Raw genomic sequence first — 22,143 nt, forward strand, 5'->3', positions numbered from 1 at the left:
CGCCTTATCTGAGGAAGGATGTTCTTGCCATGGAGAGAGTGCAGCGAAGAATCACCAGACTGATGCCTGGGATGGCAGGAATGACGTATGAGGAGCGATTGGGTCGATTGGGCTTATATTCGCTAGAGTTTAGAAGAATGAGAGGGGATCTCATTGAAACTTATAAAATTCTAACAGGACTGGACAGACTAGATGCAGGAAGGATGTTCCCGATGGCGGGGAGTCCAGAACCAGGGGTCACAGTCTAAGGATAAGGGGTAAGCCATTTAGGACTGAGATGAGGAGGCATTTCTTCACCCAGAGAGTGGGGATCCTGTGGAATTCTCTACCACACAAGGCAGTTGAGGCCAATTCATTAAATATATTCAAGAAGGAGTTAGATATATTTATATAAGAACATAAGAAATAGGAGCAGGAGTAGGCCAATTGGCCCCTCGAGCCTGCTCCGCCATTCAATAAGATCATGGCTGATCTGATCCTAACCGCCAATTTCTTAAGGCTAAAGGGATCAAGGGATATGGGGAGAAGGCAGGGACAGGGTACTGAGTTTGGATGATCAGCCATGATCTCATTAAATGGCGGAACAGGCTCGAGGGGCCGAATGGCCGACTCCTGCTCCTATCTTCTATGTTTCTGTTAGGAGCTCACCACATTTGGTAACTAAAAGAATTGATATCCTGTGACTTGGTGGCACAAGGGAGAATCATGTTGCCTGATTATTTTATCTATCAAGTGATAAACAAAGTTTCACTGGATTAAACCAGCACCCAGCAGCACCATTCCTGATCCATTTCTGCAAATTAGACCAAATACTACTGATGCAAACTTCTGCATTTCGCCAAATCGCTCAATCATCTTCTCAGCTGCATTTTTCTCAAAGTGTTAAAAAGGACACTGGAGCTGTGGTGGGCAGTGTGCTGGTTGGAAGCCTCACCCATTCGGAGGCTGATGAATAACTAATCCAGCTTGCACTGGAACGCAAGGCTGGAAACTTATCAAACTGTTCCAAATTGTAAAGTAAAGGGTGCGTGATTTATAACCACAATCTGAACAAGATCAGAGTACTGCCGTGTAATCATTTAAAGGTTGTTTTTTGTGAAGTTTAAGGGCTGGTTTTATTCTGTTCTGGGATTTATTTTGGATCAGCTTTTGGAACAGGCTGTCCTTGACTCTTGAAGCATGTGAGCCAGCCTGAAAACTCCCTACTGTCAGCACCCAGCCCTTATCACCGTCACTCAAAGGTTTTGCAACTGCTGATGCTGCTACTCTGCTGGGTGCAAATAATCTAAACTATTAGTGTTTTATGATCCAACATATAAAATCCACAACTAACTACTGTAACATTGCAACCTGTGAAAAGGCAACACTGTCCGTGTCAACACAGACCAGAAACCAGACCAAGTGCTCACAAGTGTCTGAGGGTCCGGGTCCGGGGGGTTGGGTTGGGTTGAAGTGGGTGAATGTTTACAGAGAAGAAAACTCTTCAGAGAAAAGATGAACTGTGAGGGAGAAACACGTCGAGGCAGGAGATGAGAGACAAACAAATGGCTACAAGAATTACAATCCGCTTCAGGAAAACAGGTGTAATTAGAAAGATCGGCAACACAGGCAGATTCCAAACATAAAACAGTCAAGGAGAAAGCAAGAGACAAAGACTACAACAATTCTGGGTTGAAGTGTGGTAGAAAGGGAAGGCCGTGAAGGTGCAGCACACGGCAACTACCTGAGTATTAGAGGCTCTAAACTGACCGTTACACAGGACTAAACCATCAGGTCCATACAGTGGGCACAGAACTCCTCTCCTCCCTCCCCTGCAGCCGGGCAATAGTGGGAGACATGCAGAGTTTCCATTAGATGTCCAAGGAATAGAACTCCCACAGAGATAATTAGCCTTGCTTCAGATGTACGTTCGGTATTTCTTACCTCAGACTTTTCCAGCTTAGTCTGTGCCTCCACCTGCGATACAATCTCGGTCATGTTGGTCTCGAGCACCATTCCTCCCATTACCACCTCCTGCAGAATGCAATGGACCTGTGGATAGAAACACTGGCAAATCATCCCAATCGCAACTTCTGCCAACTCACTGCAATCTCAGACAGGCTGCAAACAATTACCAGCTTGGTAACTCACTGATCAATACAAACAAATTCTAACTATTCAAAATACAACTTAACATCTGATGCCCAGGGTCACAAAACAATTCAAGAATAGAATAAAGCTGTTGCATTTTTAACAAAACAGCTCTGTCTCAGAATAGTTTGTTTTCTCTTTTCTAGTCATTTCTCTCCCCTCCCGTCTTCCTCCAAGTGCCCGTTCTTCACCTGCCAGCGAGCACCAGCAGCCTGAGCATCACCCTGCCCTCAGGCACACTTCCACCAGGGCAGCAGATTGCGATCAGAAGCAATCTGATCCATTTGAGATCAGAAGCGCGCTGTTTGGGGATTGCATGGACAAGCTGTGCCCTGCCATTGCAGGGAGGGAGGCAGATAAAAGGCTGTAAAAGTTAAACCTTTCCCTTTACAGCTGCTTTTAACTGTTCCTGACTTCCAGAAAGTTCCACATATCTCTGAAATATCAGTATCAAATGACATGAGCATTCGAGTAGGTATCCACAGCGACAGATCAGACACAGGCAACTATTGGCCCAATAGTCTTACTCCAATCCCACGTTAAATAATGGAATGGGTTATCAGGTTAAACTTGAACATTATCTATACAATATAACCAAGTAAGCAGCAGTCAGCTTGGATTCCTGGGGAAGTGACATCCCAGTGGACTGTGGCAACTTCTACGACAGCTTTGTAAAAGAGCCGAGGGGAGAAATCCCTGGATTTGATGATGAGTAACAAGGACCATCTAATCTCCAACACCAAGGTAGGTCAGGCTTTAAGTACCAGTGATCTTAATGGGATCAAATTTGACATTAAAAGAATTGGAGAGGTTATTAAAATCCAAATAAAATTGCCAATTTTAAGAGGACCGATTTATGCGATTGTGAAGCATTGTCAGAGTGTGCCTGGAAGGCTGGAATATGGCCAGAGTTGCTGACGGAGGTGATTCTGAACGCAATGGACCAGTGTACTCATGCAAAGCAAAGTTCCAAAGCTTAAAGTCACTCCTGCCTGGTGAATAGGACTGCCAATCAACTCAAAGAAGGAGAAACAAGCATTTAAGGCCATGAAGGAAAATGTCAAAGTATTAAGATGGATTCAATATAAAAAGGCATCAAAATGGCCATGAAAAATGTCAAATTGAATATAGTGTAGCGTGTTTGGGAGGAACAGGTGACTTTGGACTTATGGTTTCCATTGCTCTCCACCACTGGGGGGTTTCTTTGCCTCATGTCTGGGTCTGTTGTAGACTAATTGATAGAGATTGATTGCTGTGATTGGTCAACAACTCCATTATTGTTGTATCATGTGACTACCAGGATGGTAGGTGATGAACTAGAGGGACCGTGGTCTTTCGTTGTCTCGCGATTCCTATGATCCTATCTTAAGAATTTGAGTTATGAGAAAGACCCGAGAACCTTGGGATTTACAGCCTTGAAGATGTCCAAAAGGTGATTGTTCAGAGATTTACAAGATAGTTAACAGAATGGAAAGGCAAATCTGGAAAATTACTTTAAACTGGAGTAGGGGAAAGCGTCATGGGTTTAAACCAGCAAAAGGCAAATTTAGAACTGGTATCAGGAAGTGATCAACATATAAATCTGACTCAAACAGGGTAGTGGAGGAAAAAAAACAGGGAATCAATTAAGTACCAAGTGGAGTGCAATTGGGGAACTTTAGGGTCATGCTGGATGATCCAAGATGGGCCGAATGGCCTTCCTCATCCGTAACTATCTTGTGACCTTGATTTATGCAGTGCCTTTCACAGCAAAACCTAAAGTGCTTTACAACTAACAAATTATTTTGAAGTGCAGCCACTGTTATGTTGGCAGAAACAGCAGCCAACAGTGCACAGCAAGATTCCACAAACAGCAATGAGATAAATGACCAGATACAGGAAACTTTCGTTTATCCGGAGGTTAAATGTCCAGAAAGCTCTACCTACCGGCAAAATTCAGGAGTCGGTTCAGATAATTTTTTTCTTTTCGTTGCTTCTTTTCTCCAGTCCTGGCTCTGTAAGCGTCTCTGTAGCTAAGCAACAGCTTCAGCTAGACACTTGCAAGCTGCGCCGACTGTTTTGAAGCTGTTGCTAAGCAACAGGGTTTGTTGCTTCACACGGAGCTCTGAGCTCCGTATGTTTAAACATTAGCGCTGGTTTCTATGGCAGTTTTGATCTAACGGCACCAGCTCGGTCCCATCAGTGCCAGATAGCAGAAAGTTTCCTGTAATCTGCTAAACCTCCAACATCAATGTTATCCTGATTTGCATATAGATATGTATCACCATTCATTCATATCAAGGACAATAACGGACGCAATTGGGAGTAAAGGTTTGTGGAGAACGAGTGCAAGTGGAGATAATGCTACATATCTTGCAATAAGAAAGTGTGTGTTGGTTGTAGTTTCTGCTTCAGAATGATCGCTTGCAAAAAAACATTTCTTATCATCAGGATAATTAATATGAAACATTCTGATTGCATCCATAGAAACAGATTATATGAGCTACACACACTTATTATTGCTAAATATGCAGCTTTATTACACAATGTCCTGATAAAAATTCCAAATGGGAGTCTCGAGCGTGTGCTGACCAAGAGACAACTGTTTCGGCTCCACTTTGTGACTGCCTCAGTCCTGCTTTGAAACTGCATCAACAACTTGCATTTATATAGCGCCTTTAACATAGTAAAACATCCCACGGTGCTTCACTAAGTCACAACCATCCTGCACTATCATGCTGATCCAGTCAGAGTTTAATCCTTCAGAGTAATTTCTAATAGTTATAGAAACACTAATCAAAGGACAAAGCAAGGATTTATTTGAGGAAAGTGCTTTCTATATAAATATTCATTCAAGACATGAAAAAAAACAACTATTTCAAGGAAATATTCTCAATGTGATCCTCTCCTGGATTAGCCTCCAGGTCTGGGTCAAACGTACAGATAGTTCTCAGAAGCCTCACTTCTTCCCAAGCAAAAGATAAAGTTAAAAACGCTGAATAACTCAACAACAACAACTTGCATTTATATAGTGCCTTTAACGTAGACGCTTCACAGGGGCATTATCGGACAAAACTCCTACTCAGTACAAGTTAAAGCATATTAGCTTGTGATTGTAGTGTACTGGTACAATACACTACGTAGCACCATAATAAGGTGGAGAATTGTAAAGTTTTGGTAGGAAAAATAGAAAAGCAGAATATTTTTTAAATGGTGAGAGATTGGGAAATGTTGGTGTTCAGAGGGACCTGGGTGTCCCTGTACACAAATCACTGAAAGTTAACATGCACGTACAGCAAGCAATTAGGAAAGCAAATGGTATGTTAGCCTTTATTACAAAAGGATTGGAGTATAAGAGTAAAGAAGTCTTATTGTAATTACACTTGGAGTACTTTGTACAGTTTCGATCTCCTTACCTAAGGAAGGATATACTTGCCTTAGAGGGAGTGCAACGAAGGTTCACCAGACTGGTTCCTGGGATGGGGCGGGGGGGGGGGGATTGTCCTATGAGGAGAGATCGAGTAGACTAAGCCTATATTCCCTAGAATTTAGAAGAATGAGATGTGATTTCATTGAAACATATAACATTCTTAAGGGGATTGACAGGGTAAATGCTGGGAGGATGTTTTCCCTGGCTGGAGTGTCTAGAACTTTGGGGTATAGTCTCAGGATAAGGGGTAGGTCATTTAAGACCGAGATGAGGAGGAATTTCTTCACTCAGAGGTTTGTGAATCTTTGGAATTCTCTGCCTCAAAGGGCTGTGGATGCTGAGTCGTTGAGTATATTCAAGGCTGAGATAGTTAGATTTTTGGACTCTAGATAGATTTTTGGAATCAAAGGATATGGGGATCGGGCGGGAAGGTGGAGTTGAGGTCGAAGATTAGCCATGATCTTATTGAATGGTGGAACGGGCTCGAGTGGCCATATGGCCTACTCCTGCTCCTAATTCTTATCATAGAATGGTTACAGCACGGAAGGCGGCTATTCGGCCCGTCCCGACTCTCAGCTAGTCCCACTCCTCTGCCCTTTCCCCATAGCCCTGCAAATTCTTTACCTTCAGATATTTATCCAACTCCCTTTTGAAAGATAAGATTGAGTCTGCCTCCACCACCCTTTCAGGCAGTGCATTCCAGATCTTAACCACTCGCTGCATAAAAACGTTTTGTCTTACGCCGCCTTTGGTTCTTTTGCCAATCACCTTAAATCTGTGTCCTCTGGTTCTCGACCCTTCCACCAAAGAGAACAGTTTCTCGCTATCTACTCTGTCTAGACCCCTCATGATTTTGAACACCTCCAACAAATCTCTTCTCAATCTTCGATGACGATAGCAAAATACTGCAGATGTTGGAAATCCGAAATAACAACAGAAAATGCTGGAAAAACTCAGCAGGTCAGGCAACATCCGTGGAGAGAAATTTGAGTTGACGTTTCGGGTCGAACCCTTCTTCAAAACTCAATCTTCTCTGCTTCAAGGAGAACAACCCCAGCTTCTCCAGTCTATCAATGTAACTGAAGTTGCTCATCCCTGAAACCATTCTTGTAAATCTTTTCTGCACCTTCTCTAAGGCCTTCACATCCTTCCTAAAGTGTGGTGCCCAGAATTGGACACAATACTCCAGTTGAGGCCAAACCAGTGTTCTTATGTTCTTAATATTGCGCAGCAGAATTTCAACCCATTTCTGCAGTTAACACTGTTAACATCCAACAGTTAGTTGGCCTCCTTCCTTCTCTGCTACACAACAGCGCACTTCGAGTAAGCTCGAGACACTCGATGATGGAGTATACGGAACAGACTTTACTGATATCCAGCACAGCTGATCAATCTATACTGTACAGAGAGTGGCTTTCGTTTTCTGGTTCTATCTTTCGAGCCCTCCGAAGTACTGTTGAAAACCAAGCTCCTTTATACACCAGGTTTTGCCCACAGCAAAGGTACATGTCACAGATAATACCTCATGACGTATCTGTTCCTGAATCCTTTGAAAACAGTCTGTTTACATAAAACATTGGAGTTGTTTACTTCAAAGCTATTTCTCTCAAACAAGTCTTCCTGACTTGATTGCACTGTTCCCTCTAAAGTCCGCGGCCATGCACACGTTCCAGAGCTCGCGCGCACTTCAAATTAAATGCCGCGCAGAGAACTGGACAGTAGCTGGAGTGGGGGAGGGACCCAATGCACAATGGCCCCAGGAATCCAGACAGACTCGTTTGCGAGTCTTGCAACCTCAGAGCCAATCACAATTGGAAATTAACAAATGAGTTGGGGCAGCGGCCACATGATAAGGGAGTGGGTGAGGGGCTGGTTGTGCCGCTCTCTGGGAAGTTCCAGGTGCTGCAGGCAGAGGCTGTAGAAGAGCCAGTTGCCATGGTGATGAGGGCAGCGTGTCCCTCCTTCTCCTTTGGCACCACGGTTCCAGGGGCCTGTGTTACACAAACTCTACAGTCCCAGTGGGGTAAATCGGAGCGGGGCCATTCCTGGGCGGGGCATATTGGAGCAGGGCCATCTCAGTGCAGCCAGCCACCACTATGGGGCTGGACGAAGCTTTAAAACTCAGTGGGAGAGATCGGTAGATAACCACGTCTACCTCATCTTTTTAAACCTGTTACAGGTGAGTGAGTTGCCGAGTTTTACCTACAGCAGGTGAGTAAGAAGGGGCTGTTGCTGTCAGATGGCAGAGACATGTTTTAGGAGAGGAAATGAGATAAGAGCTTGTGCGAATTTTGAGCTGTACGTGAATCCGCTTTTTAAAATAAAATGATCCTACTGCAGATGGGTTTGTAAGATCAGGCTTTCAATCATTAGGTGGAGCAAGGAAGCATTTTAGCAGAAGGAAGAAGAGTAATTAACACATGTTTAACTTACTTTTATTTGCTACTTTTTAATAAATTCAATATTGCACCGGGGTGGATTTATGGTTTTAGTCTTGTTGCTGATGAAAGTTCATAAAAACCGTAATAACATAAAAAGTGCAGGAAATTGGAGCTTACTTTTGAAAATCAGAATTCTGGTGTCAGGTTTATATTCACTTTTTACACGCCAACCCAATGAGCACATTTGTCTGCTGAAGGATTCAAACCGCCTGGTTGCCTTTGTCAGAAACAAAAATGGAGATTTTTCTTTTTTTTAATTTGGAAAATTGTTTAAAGCCGGAAAAAAAATACGGGAAAGTGATGTTTGACGTTAAGAAAACTACGAGGCACTTGGTCTGAGTATTAAACAAGGCTTTAATCAACTGTTTTTCAACATGGAGATCTAGTTGTCCTTCACTAGTTCCTGTTAAAGAATGTCCTGAGCAAGCTGGGCCCGTGCCCGAGTATTTATACTCTCCCTGGACAGCGCCACCAGCAGGCTGCCCAGTATTATTTCATAAGTCTTTCCACAGGAATGACAAGATTCATGTCACTGTTAATTTTACCATTAACAAGCTTTCAGAATGGGCACGTAAATGATAAATAAATTTCCATATAGATAAGTGTGAGGTGGTGCATTTTGGTTGGAGAAATAAGGAGGCTACCTACTCCTTGGAAAATAGAGACTAAATGGAGTCAAGGTGCAAAGGGATCTCGGGGTATAGATTCACAAATCATTAAAAGTAGCAATGCAGGTTAAAAAAGCCATAACAGTGCAAATAAAGCACCGGGGTTTATTTCCAGAGGAATAGAATTCAAAAGCAGAGAAGTTATGTTAAACTTGTATAGGACCGTGTCTGTCTCAGGATTTGAGATGGCAGGGTGGCAATATGGCATTACAATATGGCACACATATGCTTTTAAGTGGTTGCTGTTGCTGTTGGTGTAAAAGTGTTGTTGTAAAATTTGCCCGCGATCAAAAAGGTCACGTTCAAAGGAGTTCGTGGCCCGCTCAGTACAAAAAAAATTAGAGGGAACATTGCTTGACTGTTCTCGAATCCTTTGCAGCATAGGCTTTATTGACCATTATCTTTCTACACTATAGTTAATGGATCCCTCTACCTATATTACCCTAGTCACCAAAGTTACACTTTAATCACTCATAGCTGACGTTATTACTGTCCCTTATTCCCTTGTACATGCATTTCTCTCATATAACACTCGGACACTAAAAGCAGAAGACAAGCCAGGCTTTTCTCTCACGACACTTCTTAGAAACTCTGTTGCTTCAAGATACAAAAAAGTTTGATTATTAAACCTTAACTCTCCATGATGTCCAACAAACACTTCTGTGGGAAGGACACATTATGTCCAACCTGTGCTAATAGTCTGATTATGAAAAATAAGTCCTTGAGATATCCTGCTACAAATGTGCCTTCATTCACCAATGATTAGAGAATTTTTAAAAAACACCTTTTGCACCATCTGTGCATAAAGTACGAATGTAGTGGTAACCCCACAAGCTGCCGTAAGTTAGCAGTAACACTGCTATTTTAAAAGTGTCTTTACAAAAATGTTACTTTGTGAAAAGTGACTTCCATTCTCACGCTCTTGCCCTACCATTGCACACAGTACGAGGGTGGCAGAGAAACAACCCCTCGGCCTCCAGCGTCATTGGCCCTGAAATTAGGATCGGGAGCTTGCCGCGCGTGCAAGCCCCCGATGTGCACTCACCCTGCGCGCCGACATCTGAAGCCTGGGCCTGCTTGCATTTCCTGTCACTGGCCCGGTTCAGATGTCGGCGCGATGTGCTTACCTGATCCAGCGGCGTAGTTAGTGCGATGTGCCGGCTGGGATCAGGTGAGCACTGTGCAGCCAATCAGGGGAGGGGAAACTCATTCATGAGTTTGACAGAAAGAGCTGTCAAACTCATGAAAACTCCTGGCCCCAAAACACTACTTAAACCTGAAAGAAAATTTAAAAAAACATTGCACTACTTAAATGAACAATAAAGAACTCTGAAAAACTATTTTAAACAATTCTAAAATTTGAATTTTTTTTTATAAAAATCGGGGCTAAAACTAAACTTACCTTACTGTAAATTCTTTAAAAATAACAAACCTGTGGGAAAAAAAATTCTCAATTCTACTAAAAGCCCACTTACCTGAAAAACTAAGTACTTACGTGTGGTTTTTCAATGCGTAAAGACCGGAGGCCTTTACACACGCGCAACTCTGGGGAAAAAAAAAGGAATTTCACTGCGCACGTGCTGCCTGTGCAGTCGCGCGCGTTCTGCCTCTTAACCCCTTGGGTCAGAGGACAGGAAATGCCGGTTTTCAGCGCATGCGCTGTGCATGCTGAAAACCGGCAATTCCTCCGGGCACACGCGTGAGTACCCCATCCGTACTCTCGCGTTGTGCCCGGAATTACTGGGCCATTATGTAGCAATACAGTGGGAAAAGTTTCAGACAAAATTGGCACACAAAATAAAAACAGAAAATGTTAGGAATGCACAGCAGCAACTAAATACACAAGACCATTTCTCAGACCTGCTACAAACGCTGCTGAACGGATAGAGAATGCTGAGGGGCGTGTTCCTGGCAGAGAAGGGTCTGTTTTAACAAACTAACAGCTCTATGCTGCTGCTCCGTAGAAACATAGAAGATAGAAGCAGGAGGAGGCCATTCGGCCCCTCGAGCCTGCTCCGCAATTCAATGCGATCATGGCTGATCATCCAAATTCAGTACCCTGTCCCTGTTTTCTCTCCATATCCCTTGATCCCTTTAGCCTTAAGAAATATATCTAACTCCTTCTTGAATATATTTAATGAATTGGCCTCTACTGCCTTCTGTGGTAGAGAATTCCACAGGTTCACCACTCTCTGGGTGAAGAAATTCCTCCTCATCTCAGTCCTAAATGGCTTACCCCTTATCCTTAGACTGTGACCCCTGGTTCTGGACTCCCCAGCCATCGGGAACATCCTTCCTGCATCTAGTCTGTCTAGTCCTGTTAGTCCATGAAGAGAACCGACAGTCTAGCCACCTCTCTCCAATGTTGTACAGCATATACCTGGCCACTCTTATCCAGTCCTGCAGTCTATGCGGCTCTGCATTGAAATTAGGCAAGAAATGGATTCTGTCTATAATTTGCCATGGGTTGAGGGTGATAGTTTCCAGCTGGGAGTCCAGCCGGGCTCGTGGCCATTCCAATTACCAAAGCAAAAACTGGAAAACTAGCTTGGGAATCTTTCTGTTGGACTGCAGCCAGAGATCACATGAGAATGAAAGCTCAGTGACCCAGAGACTGGAACTGACCTATCTAATCCCTGAGATTTACACAAAGCTGATCCTTATCCTAACATTTAACATTGAAATGCTCCAATTTCACATGCTGTATGCATCAAACCTACATACACAGCACAAGGGGCAGTGTTCAGTCTGCTGTTTTGCCAAATAAGATAAAATTCCATAAATCCCCAGTAACTTTGATCAGACATTTTATCTCCATGAATTATGTGATCTGTGGAGCCGTGTTGGGACGTTAACAAATGTGGCAATAAATGGAAAACACATTTCACAATCCCACGAAGCCATGAATCTGAGGGAGTGGCAACATTTGGGGTCATGGAGTATCAGCCTGTGCTCAGCACCTTACACCTGCCCTAAAGTCAATCAACGTTTAAGACAGATTCATTTTATTAATCTTTTAAAATTCCAACATTCACTGTTAATAAAGTGCATCGCTATGGTAACACTAATTAAACATCGGCCTTTGTTAAACTGCACAGGAAATTGGATTGTCAAATAAAATTTGATTTCAGAGCAGTTAAACAATTTGATACAATGCAAGCCGAACATTAGCAGATCCAAACGTACCTTATCCACGTGGAATATGAGATCCAGCTCACAGACATTCTCAAAACACTTGTCCAATGTTTCCACAAACACCTGAAGGAACGGATAAAACAAACATCAGCCACTGCTCAGTATGGCAGCTCACTGAAACACTGTCAGGACCCACACAGGCCAGTAACTGCTCACTCGGAAACACAATCCCCTCTGATAAACTTTACGCAGGATGTCCTGGTGCCACAGTTGGGGGAAGTGCCCATCGCACTGATTGACAAACACCCCCACCCCACTGTGGGAGCAACATCGCCAAAAGGAGAGGCTCGTGTTAAGGTGAAGGCTCAGCCTGAGGGCAATGAATGGCGGCCTGGGTAGTGCAGCTCACATCCCCAAAATTAATTGTTTTAAAATGGCCTTTTGGACATGACTAGATTTGGAAGTGGGGGGGGGGGGGGGGGCGGTGGAGAGTGAGAAGGAATCAAATGAAATAACCTTTAGATATGTCAGGCCGACAGGAAAATAATTATTAAAACTGGTATGTCATCAAGAAGGTGAAACTGGCAGGATACAGTGCAACGTACACTAATGCAAGAGTCAGACAGTTTCTGTTACAATGTATTACAGATAGTTACTATTGATTTCCCCGTTTGAAATATCACCACTGGGTTAAAGAAAACAGAATTCAATTCAACTTTCACAAACTTCCCAGTAATTCGGGAAAGTTTCAGAGATGTGCAGACACAGTCTATCACTGACAGACGGCACCAACGCTTGACTGCTCATCGAATCAGGAACACAATACAGATTAAAAGCTGAATCACAAGACTGACAGCGGTTGATGGCCAGTATCGAGCAGCTTTGTTGATTATACTCGCCTGATAGAATGATACGGACAGGTGGGAGTATCAGCTCTAGATAAATAAGTTAATTGCAAGTTAAATTTAGAATCATAAAATGATACAGCACAAAAGGAGGCCATTCGGCCCATCGTGCCTGTGCTGGCTCTTTGAAAGAGCCCCAATTAGTCCCACTCCCCCCTGCTCTTTCCCCAGAGCCCTGCAAATATTTCCCCTTCAAATACTTATCTAATTCCCTTTTGAAAGTTACTGTTGAATCTGCTTCCACCGCCCTTTCAGGCAGCGCATTCCAGATCACAACAACTCGCTGCGTAAAAACATGTTTCCTCCTCTCCCCTCTGGTTCTTTTGCCAATCACCTTCAATCTGTGCCCTCTGGTTACCGACCCTTCTGCCACTGGAAACAGTTTCTCCTTATTTACTCTATCAAAACCGTTCATGATTTTGAACACCTCTATTAAATCCCCTCTTAACCTTCTCTGCTTTAAGGAGAACAATCCCAGGTTCTATAGTTTTCCACATAATGAAGTCTCATCCCCAGAACCATTCCAGTAAATCTCCTCTGCACCCTCTCCAAGGCCTTGATACCCTTCCTAAAGTGCGGTGCCCAGAATTGGACACAATACTCCAGCTGGGGCCAAACCAGTGTTTTATAAAGGTTTAGGATAACTCCCTTGCTTTTGTCTCTCTGCCTCTATTAATAAAGCCAAGGAACCCGTATGCTTTTTTAACAGCCTTCTCAACTTGTCCTGCCACCTTCAAAGATTTGTGTACGTACACCCCAGGCCTCTCTGTTCCTGCGCCCCCTTTAAAATTGTACCATTTAGTTTAGATCGCCTCTCTTCATTCTTCCTACCAAAATGTATCACTTCACAATTCTCTGCGTTAAATTGCATCTGCCTTGTGACTGCCCATATTATTCACAATAACAGATTGTCTTTGAGAGAGATCATGACAGGTTATTCCAAAACTGAAGTCAAAGACTGTTATCACTTGATTGCACAAAGGTAATGTGTTGCTCAGATTGGAGAAGGCTTGGAAGGTGTACACCAGGAGTCAGGGTTAGGGTTGCGTCTACATAAAAAACTCGGAATTGGGCAGCGAGAGCACAATCTCAAAATCTGCCTTCTGCACAAAAAGTAGAAGGTTTGGCAAACAGTGAGGAGTCTGATAACAGATTACAGGAAGACAAAAAGATGATCAGAAAGTTGGGAGGGGTTGAGGGATATGGGGAGAAGGTGGGGTTGAGGGATTTGGGGAGGAGGTGGGCTTGAGGGATTTGGGGAGGAGGTGGGCTTGAGGGGTTTGGGGAGGAGGTGGGCTTGAGGGGTTTGGGGAGGAGGTGGGGTTGAGGGATTTGGGGAGGAGGTGGGCTTGAGGGATTTGGGGAGGAGGTGGGGTTGAGGGGTTTGGGGAGGAGGTGGGGTTGAGGGGTTTGGGGAGGAGGTGGGGTTGAGGGATAAGAACATAAGAAATAGGAGCAGGAATAGCCATTCTGCCCTTCGAGCCTGCTCTGCCATTGAAAAAGATCATGGCTGATCTTCGACCTCAACTTCACCTTCTTGCACTATCCCCTTATCCCGATTCTCTTAATATCCAAAAATCTATCGATCTCTGCCTTGAATATACTCAATGACTGAGCATTCACAGCCCTCCGGGGTAGAGAATTCCAAAGATTCACAACCCTTGATCTGGGGAGAAGGTGAGGTTGAGGGATATGGGGAGAAGGTGGGTAGATAGGGATGAGCGATATGGGGAGAAGGTGGGTAGATGGGGATGAGGGATATGGGAAGAAGGTGGTGCTGAGGAAAATGGTGAGTTGGTGGGATGAGATTTATCAAAATCAGATGAGCTCACTGTGTGTAAAGGCCTTTTTCTAACAATTCCTATATCTCCACCAATACTGCACCAAACTAGATTGCAGAATGTGTTGAACAGCAACCCAATAGTCCTGATATTTGAGAGACTGTTCCCTTGGACTGTGTAGCTAATCATTAAAGCCACTTCAACTGATATAAACAATTGAGAGTGGAAATCACGACCGTTGACTCCTTTAAACAATAAAAGGGACCGATTAATGTGCTGAAAGATTTGAGCGTTTGAGATAGCGGGCAGGATTACACCACAAGTTGACTCTTAATAGAATTCAGCATTTTGTTTCCTTGCAAATATTAGGAGATATAAAACACCATAAATCTTGCATTGATTAGCGACTAAGGATAGCTGATGTATGATAAAAATACTTTAATAAGCTAATATTTAAGGTTCTGTTTCTAAGCAATTTAATACATAAGTAAGAAAATATTGTGCATTATTTTCCCAGCTCTATCTTCTACTTAATCCCAATTTCACCAGTGAAGGCAAGGCACCGCGTTGGCTGCAATAACCTGAAGTTTATCTACGGGAAATGGCCCAGTGGGTATTTACACTGCTCCTGACCCCCATTCCCAAGTTCTCCATCCCTCGGACTCTGGCCTCTCGTTCATCCCCAGCTCCCTTCGCCCCACCATTGGTGGCCAGGCCTTGAACTGCCTAAGCCTCACGCTCTAGAATTCCTTCCCTAAACCGCTCTGCCTCCCTCTCCTAATTTAAAACCATCCTTAAAACCCACCTCTTTGATCAAGACTTTGCACACCCCTCCTAATATCTCGCTCTTTGCTCGGTGACCATTTTTTTGATTACACCTCGCTGAAACAGCTTGGGGCCACTGATCCGCCTAATCTGCGCGGCCGCGGAGTTCCCTCGAGGCTGCCGTGCACCGTGTTGCAGGCTGCGCGGTCCCGCGGGAGCGTGTTGCAGCGCGCAGGCGCACTCTTTAATCGCGGCCCACAGGCTCATTCTTAAGGCCAACAGGAGCGGGTTTGGCGCCTGCGCGCTGGAACCGACTGCAGGCCTGACCCTGAGCCTGTGAACGCTGATTGTCCACACCGCCGGTATCCCTGAGCAACGCATGCGCATTACCCAACAATTGCGGCCTTGCAGCATGGCCACATTTGATCCAGCTCCGTGGCAGAACTGGAATCGGTGGTGGCTGGGGAAGAAGAGAAGATCAAAAGGGGGGAGGAGAGGCTGGGGCAAGAGAGGGCGAGCGACTGGGGGGGGAGAGAGCGAGCGACTGGGGGGGGGGGAGAGAGCGAGCGACTGGGGGGGGGAGAGAGCGAGCGACTGGGGGGGGGAGAGAGCGAGCGACTGGGGGGGGGGGAGAGAGCGAGCGACTGGGGGGGGGAGAGAGCGAGCGACTGGGGGGGGGGAGAGAGCGAGCGACTGGGGGGGGGAGAGAGCGAGCGACTGGGGGGGGAGAGAGCGAGCGACTGGGGGGGGGGAGAGAGCGAGCGACTGGGGGGGGAGAGAGCGAGCGACTGGGGGGGGGAGAGAGCGAGCGACTGGGGGGGGGGGGGAGAGAGCGAGCGACTGGGGGGGGGAGAGAACGAGCGACTGGGGGGGGGAGAGAGCGAGCGACTGGGGGGGGAGAGAGCGAGCGACTGGGGGGGGGAGAGAGCGAGCGACTGGGGGGGAGAGAGCGAGCGACTGGGGGGGGAGAGAGCGAGCGACTGGGGGGGGGAGAGAGCGAGCGACTGGGGGGGGAGAGAGCGAGCGACTGGGGGGGGAGAGAGCGAGCGACTGGGGGGGGAGAGAGCGAGCGACTGGGGGGGGAGAGAGCGAGCGACTGGGGGGGGAGAGAGCGAGCGACTGGGGGGGGAGAGAGCGAGCGACTGGGGGGGGAGAGAGCGAGCGACTGGGGGGGGGGAGAGAGCGAGCGACTGGGGGGGGGGGAGAGAGCGAGCGACTGGGGGGGGGGAGAGAGCGAGCGACGGGGGGGGGGAGAGAGCGAGCGACTGGGGGGGGGAGAGAGCGAGCGACTGGGGGGGGGAGAGAGCGAGCGACTGGGGGGGGGAGCGAGAGAGCGAGCGACTGGGGGGGGAGAGAGCGAGCGACTGGGGGGGGGAGAGAGCGAGCGACTGGGGGGGGAGAGAGCGAGCGACTGGGGGGGGAGAGAGAGCGAGCGACTGGGGGGGGAGAGAGCGAGCGACTGGGGGGGGAGAGAGCGAGCGACTGGGGGGGGAGAGAGCGAGCGACTGGGGGGGGAGAGAGCGAGCGACTGGGGGGGGAGAGAGCGAGCGACTGGGGGGGGAGAGAGCGAGCGACTGGGGGGGGAGAGAGCGAGCGACTGGGGGGGGAGAGAGCGAGCGACTGGGGGGAGAGCGAGCGACTGGGGGAGAGAGCGAGCGACTGGGGGGGGAGAGAGCGAGCGACTGGGGGGGGAGAGAGCGAGCGACTGGGGGGGGAGAGAGCGAGCGACTGGGGGGGGGAGAGAGCGAGCGACTGGGGGGGGAGAGAGCGAGCGACTGGGGGGAGAGAGCGAGCGACTGGGGGAGAGAGCGAGCGACTGGGGGGGGAGAGAGCGAGCGACTGGGGGGGGAGAGAGCGAGCGACTGGGGGGGGAGAGAGCGAGCGACTGGGGGGGGAGAGAGCGAGCGACTGGGGGGGGAGAGAGCGAGCGACTGGGGGGGGAGAGAGCGAGCGACTGGGGGGGAGAGAGCGAGCGACTGGGGGGGGAGAGAGCGAGCGACTGGGGGGGGAGAGAGCGAGCGACTGGGGGGGGAGAGAGCGAGCGACTGGGGGGGAGAGAGCGAGCGACTGGGGGGGGAGAGAGCGAGCGACTGGGGGGGGAGAGAGCGAGCGACTGGGGGGGGAGAGAGCGAGCGACTGGGGGGGGGAGAGAGCGAGCGACTGGGGGGGGAGAGAGCGAGCGACTGGGGGGGGAGAGAGCGAGCGACTGGGGGGGGAGAGAGCGAGCGACTGGGGGGGGAGAGAGCGAGCGACTGGGGGGGGAGAGAGCGAGCGACTGGGGGGGGGAGAGAGCGAGCGACTGGGGGGGGAGAGAGCGAGCGACTGGGGGGGGAGAGAGCGAGCGACTGGGGGGGGAGAGAGCGAGCGACTGGGGGGGGAGAGAGCGAGCGACTGGGGGGGGAGAGAGCGAGCGACTGGGGGGGGAGAGAGCGAGCGACTGGGGGGGGAGAGAGCGAGCGACTGGGGGGGGAGAGAGCGAGCGACTGGGGGGGGAGAGCGAGCGACGAGCGAGCGACTGGGGGGGGAGAGAGCGAGCGACTGGGGGGGGAGAGAGCGAGCGACTGGGGGGGGAGAGAGCGAGCGACTGGGGGGGGAGAGAGCGAGCGACTGGGGGGGGGAGAGAGCGAGCGACTGGGGGGGGAGAGAGCGAGCGACTGGGGGGGGAGAGAGCGAGCGACTGGGGGGGGAGAGAGCGAGCGACTGGGGGGGGAGAGAGCGAGCGACTGGGGGGGGGAGAGAGCGAGCGACTGGGGGGGGAGAGAGCGAGCGACTGGGGGGGGAGAGAGCGAGCGACTGGGGGGGGAGAGAGCGAGCGACTGGGGGGGGAGAGAGCGAGCGACTGGGGGGGGAGAGAGCGAGCGACTGGGGGGGGAGAGAGCGAGCGACTGGGGGGGGAGAGAGCGAGCGACTGGGGGGGGAGAGAGCGAGCGACTGGGGGGGGAGAGAGCGAGCGACTGGGGGGGGAGAGAGCGAGCGACTGGGGGGGGAGAGAGCGAGCGACTGGGGGGGGAGAGAGCGAGCGACTGGGGGGGGAGAGAGCGAGCGACTGGGGGGGGAGAGAGCGAGCGACTGGGGGGGGAGAGAGCGAGCGACTGGGGGGGGAGAGAGCGAGCGACTGGGGGGGGAGAGAGCGAGCGACTGGGGGGGGAGAGAGCGAGCGACTGGGGGGGGGAGAGAGCGAGCGACTGGGGGGGGGAGAGAGCGAGCGACTGGGGGGGGGAGAGAGCGAGCGACTGGGGGGGGAGAGAGCGAGCGACTGGGGGGGGAGAGAGCGAGCGACTGGGGGGGGAGAGAGCGAGCGACTGGGGGGGGAGAGAGCGAGCGACTGGGGGGGGAGAGAGCGAGCGACTGGGGGGGGAGAGAGCGAGCGACTGGGGGGGGAGAGAGCGAGCGACTGGGGGGGGAGAGAGCGAGCGACTGGGGGGGGAGAGAGCGAGCGACTGGGGGGGAGAGAGCGAGCGACTGGGGGGAGAGAGCGAGCGACTGGGGGGAGAGAGCGAGCGACTGGGGGGAGAGAGCGAGCGACTGGGGGGGGAGAGAGCGAGCGACTGGGGGGGAGAGAGCGAGCGACTGGGGGGGGAGAGAGCGAGCGACTGGGGGGGAGAGAGCGAGCGACTGGGGGGGGAGAGAGCGAGCGACTGGGGGGGAGAGAGCGAGCGACTGGGGGGGGAGAGAGCGAGCGACTGGGGGGGAGAGAGCGAGCGACTGGGGGGGAGAGAGCGAGCGACTGGGGGGGAGAGAGCGAGCGACTGGGGGGGAGAGAGCGAGCGACTGGGGGGGAGAGAGCGAGCGACTGGGGGGGGGAGAGAGCGAGCGACTGGGGGGGAGAGAGCGAGCGACTGGGGGGGGAGAGAGCGAGCGACTGGGGGGGGAGAGAGCGAGCGACTGGGGGGGGAGAGAGCGAGCGAGACTGGGGGGAGAGAGCGAGCGAGACTGGGGGGGAGAGAGCGAGCGAGACTGGGGGGAGAGAGCGAGCGAGACTGGGGGGGAGAGAGCGAGCGACTGGGGGGGAGAGAGCGAGCGACTGGGGGGGAGAGAGCGAGCGAGACTGGGGGGGAGAGAGCGAGCGAGACTGGGGGGGAGAGAGCGAGCGAGACTGGGGGGGAGCCGAGAGAGCGAGCGAGACTGGGGGGGAGAGAGCGAGCGAGACTGGGGGGGAGAGAGCGAGCGAGACTGGGGGGGAGAGAGCGAGCGAGACTGGGGGGGAGAGAGCGAGCGAGACTGGGGGGGAGAGAGCGAGCGAGACTGGGGGGGAGAGAGCGAGCGAGACTGGGGGGGAGAGAGCGAGCGAGACTGGGGGGAGAGAGCGAGCGAGACTGGGGGGGAGAGAGCGAGCGAGACTGGGGGGGAGAGAGCGAGCGAGACTGGGGGGGAGAGAGCGAGCGAGACTGGGGGGGAGAGAGCGAGCGAGACTGGGGGGGAGAGAGCGAGCGAGACTGGGGGGGAGAGAGCGAGCGAGACTGGGGGGAGAGAGCGAGCGAGACTGGGGGGGAGAGAGCGAGCGAGACTGGGGGGGAGAGAGCGAGCGAGACTGGGGGGGAGAGAGCGAGCGAGACTGGGGGGGAGAGAGAGCGAGCGAGACTGGGGGGGAGAGAGCGAGCGAGACTGGGGGGAGAGAGCGAGCGAGACTGGGGGAGAGAGCGAGCGAGACTGGGGGGGAGAGAGCGAGCGAGACTGGGGGGGAGAGAGCGAGCGAGACTGGGGGGGAGAGAGCGAGCGAGACTGGGGGGGAGAGAGCGAGCGAGACTGGGGGGGAGAGAGCGAGCGAGACTGGGGGGGAGAGAGCGAGCGAGACTGGGGGGGAGAGAGCGAGCGAGACTGGGGGGGAGAGAGCGAGCGAGACTGGGGGGGAGAGAGCGAGCGAGACTGGGGGGGAGAGAGCGAGCGAGACTGGGGGGGAGAGAGCGAGCGAGACTGGGGGGGAGAGAGCGAGCGAGACTGGGGGGGAGAGAGCGAGCGAGACTGGGGGGGAGAGAGCGAGCGAGACTGGGGGGGAGAGAGCGAGCGAGACTGGGGGGGAGAGAGCGAGCGAGACTGGGGGGGAGAGCGAGAGAGCGAGCGAGACTGGGGGGGAGAGAGCGAGCGAGACTGGGGGGGAGAGAGCGAGCGAGACTGGGGGGGAGAGAGCGAGCGAGACTGGGGGGGAGAGAGCGAGCGAGACTGGGGGGGAGAGAGCGAGCGAGACTGGGGGGGAGAGAGCGAGCGAGACTGGGGGGGAGAGAGCGAGCGAGACTGGGGGGAGAGAGCGAGCGAGACTGGGGGGGAGAGAGCGAGCGAGACTGGGGGGGAGAGAGCGAGCGAGACTGGGGGGGAGAGAGCGAGCGAGACTGGGGGGGAGAGAGCGAGCGAGACTGGGGGGGAGAGAGCGAGCGAGACTGGGGGGGAGAGAGCGAGCGAGACTGGGGGGAGCCGAGAGAGCGAGCGAGACTGGGGGGGAGAGAGCGAGCGAGACTGGGGGGGAGAGAGCGAGCGAGACTGGGGGGGAGAGAGCGAGCGAGACTGGGGGGGAGAGAGCGAGCGAGACTGGGGGGGAGAGAGCGAGCGAGACTGGGGGGGAGAGAGCGAGCGAGACTGGGGGGGAGAGAGCGAGCGAGACTGGGGGGGAGAGAGCGAGCGAGACTGGGGGGGAGAGAGCGAGCGAGACTGGGGGGGAGAGAGCGAGCGAGACTGGGGGGGAGAGAGCGAGCGAGACTGGGGGGGAGAGAGCGAGCGAGACTGGGGGGGAGAGAGCGAGCGAGACTGGGGGGGAGAGAGCGAGCGAGACTGGGGGGGAGAGAGCGAGCGAGACTGGGGGGAGAGAGCGAGCGAGACTGGGGGGGAGAGAGCGAGCGAGACTGGGGGGGAGAGAGCGAGCGAGACTGGGGGGGAGAGAGCGAGCGAGACTGGGGGGGAGAGAGCGAGCGAGACTGGGGGGGAGAGAGCGAGCGAGACTGGGGGGGAGAGAGCGAGCGAGACTGGGGGGGAGAGAGCGAGCGAGACTGGGGGGGAGAGAGCGAGCGAGACTGGGGGGAGAGAGCGAGCGAGACTGGGGGGAGAGAGCGAGCGAGACTGGGGGGGAGAGAGCGAGCGAGACTGGGGGGGAGAGAGCGAGCGAGACTGGGGGGGAGAGAGCGAGCGAGACTGGGGGGGAGAGAGCGAGCGAGACTGGGGGGGAGAGAGCGAGCGAGACTGGGGGGGAGAGAGCGAGCGAGACTGGGGGGAGAGAGCGAGCGAGACTGGGGGGGAGAGAGCGAGCGAGACTGGGGGGGAGAGAGCGAGCGAGACTGGGGGGGAGAGAGCGAGCGAGACTGGGGGGAGAGAGCGAGACTGGGGGGAGAGAGCGAGCGAGACTGGGGGGGAGAGAGCGAGCGAGACTGGGGGGGAGAGAGCGAGCGAGACTGGGGGGGAGAGAGCGAGCGAGACTGGGGGGGAGAGAGCGAGCGAGACTGGGGGGAGAGAGCGAGCGAGACTGGGGGGGAGAGAGCGAGCGAGACTGGGGGGGAGAGAGCGAGCGAGACTGGGGGGGAGAGAGCGAGCGAGACTGGGGGGGAGAGAGCGAGCGAGACTGGGGGGGAGAGAGCGAGCGAGACTGGGGGGAGAGAGCGAGCGAGACTGGGGGGGAGAGAGCGAGCGAGACTGGGGGGGAGAGAGCGAGCGAGACTGGGGGGGAGAGAGCGAGCGAGACTGGGGGGAGAGAGCGAGCGAGACTGGGGGGGAGAGAGCGAGCGAGACTGGGGGGGAGAGAGCGAGCGAGACTGGGGGGAGAGAGCGAGCGAGACTGGGGGGGGAGAGAGCGAGCGAGACTGGGGGGGAGAGAGCGAGCGAGACTGGGGGGAGAGAGCGAGCGAGACTGGGGGGAGAGAGCGAGCGAGACTGGGGGGGAGAGAGCGAGCGAGACTGGGGGGGGGAGAGAGCGAGCGAGACTGGGGG

General features: G+C 52.3%; 1 protein-coding gene across 2 annotated transcripts in view; it reads right to left on the bottom strand.

Annotated features, from left to right (window-relative positions):
* LOC147099838 (AP-3 complex subunit sigma-2) overlaps positions 1-22,143 on the bottom strand; it is a 45,759-nt gene that overhangs the window by 2,607 nt on the left and 21,009 nt on the right. For both annotated transcript variants that reach the window (XM_085968274.1, XM_085968275.1), the window contains exons 4-5: positions 11,835-11,906; positions 1,924-2,031 (exon numbers count right to left, since the gene is read on the bottom strand). In XM_085968274.1, the coding sequence (XP_085824400.1) occupies positions 1,924-2,031; positions 11,835-11,906 (180 nt within the window). The remainder of the gene's footprint in view (positions 1-1,923; positions 2,032-11,834; positions 11,907-22,143) is intronic.

This window comes from Somniosus microcephalus, chromosome 27 (genome assembly GCF_052327205.1).
Source record: "Somniosus microcephalus isolate GS21.2 chromosome 27, FLI_Smic_1.0, whole genome shotgun sequence".
Taxonomy (NCBI): Eukaryota; Metazoa; Chordata; class Chondrichthyes; order Squaliformes; family Somniosidae; genus Somniosus; species Somniosus microcephalus.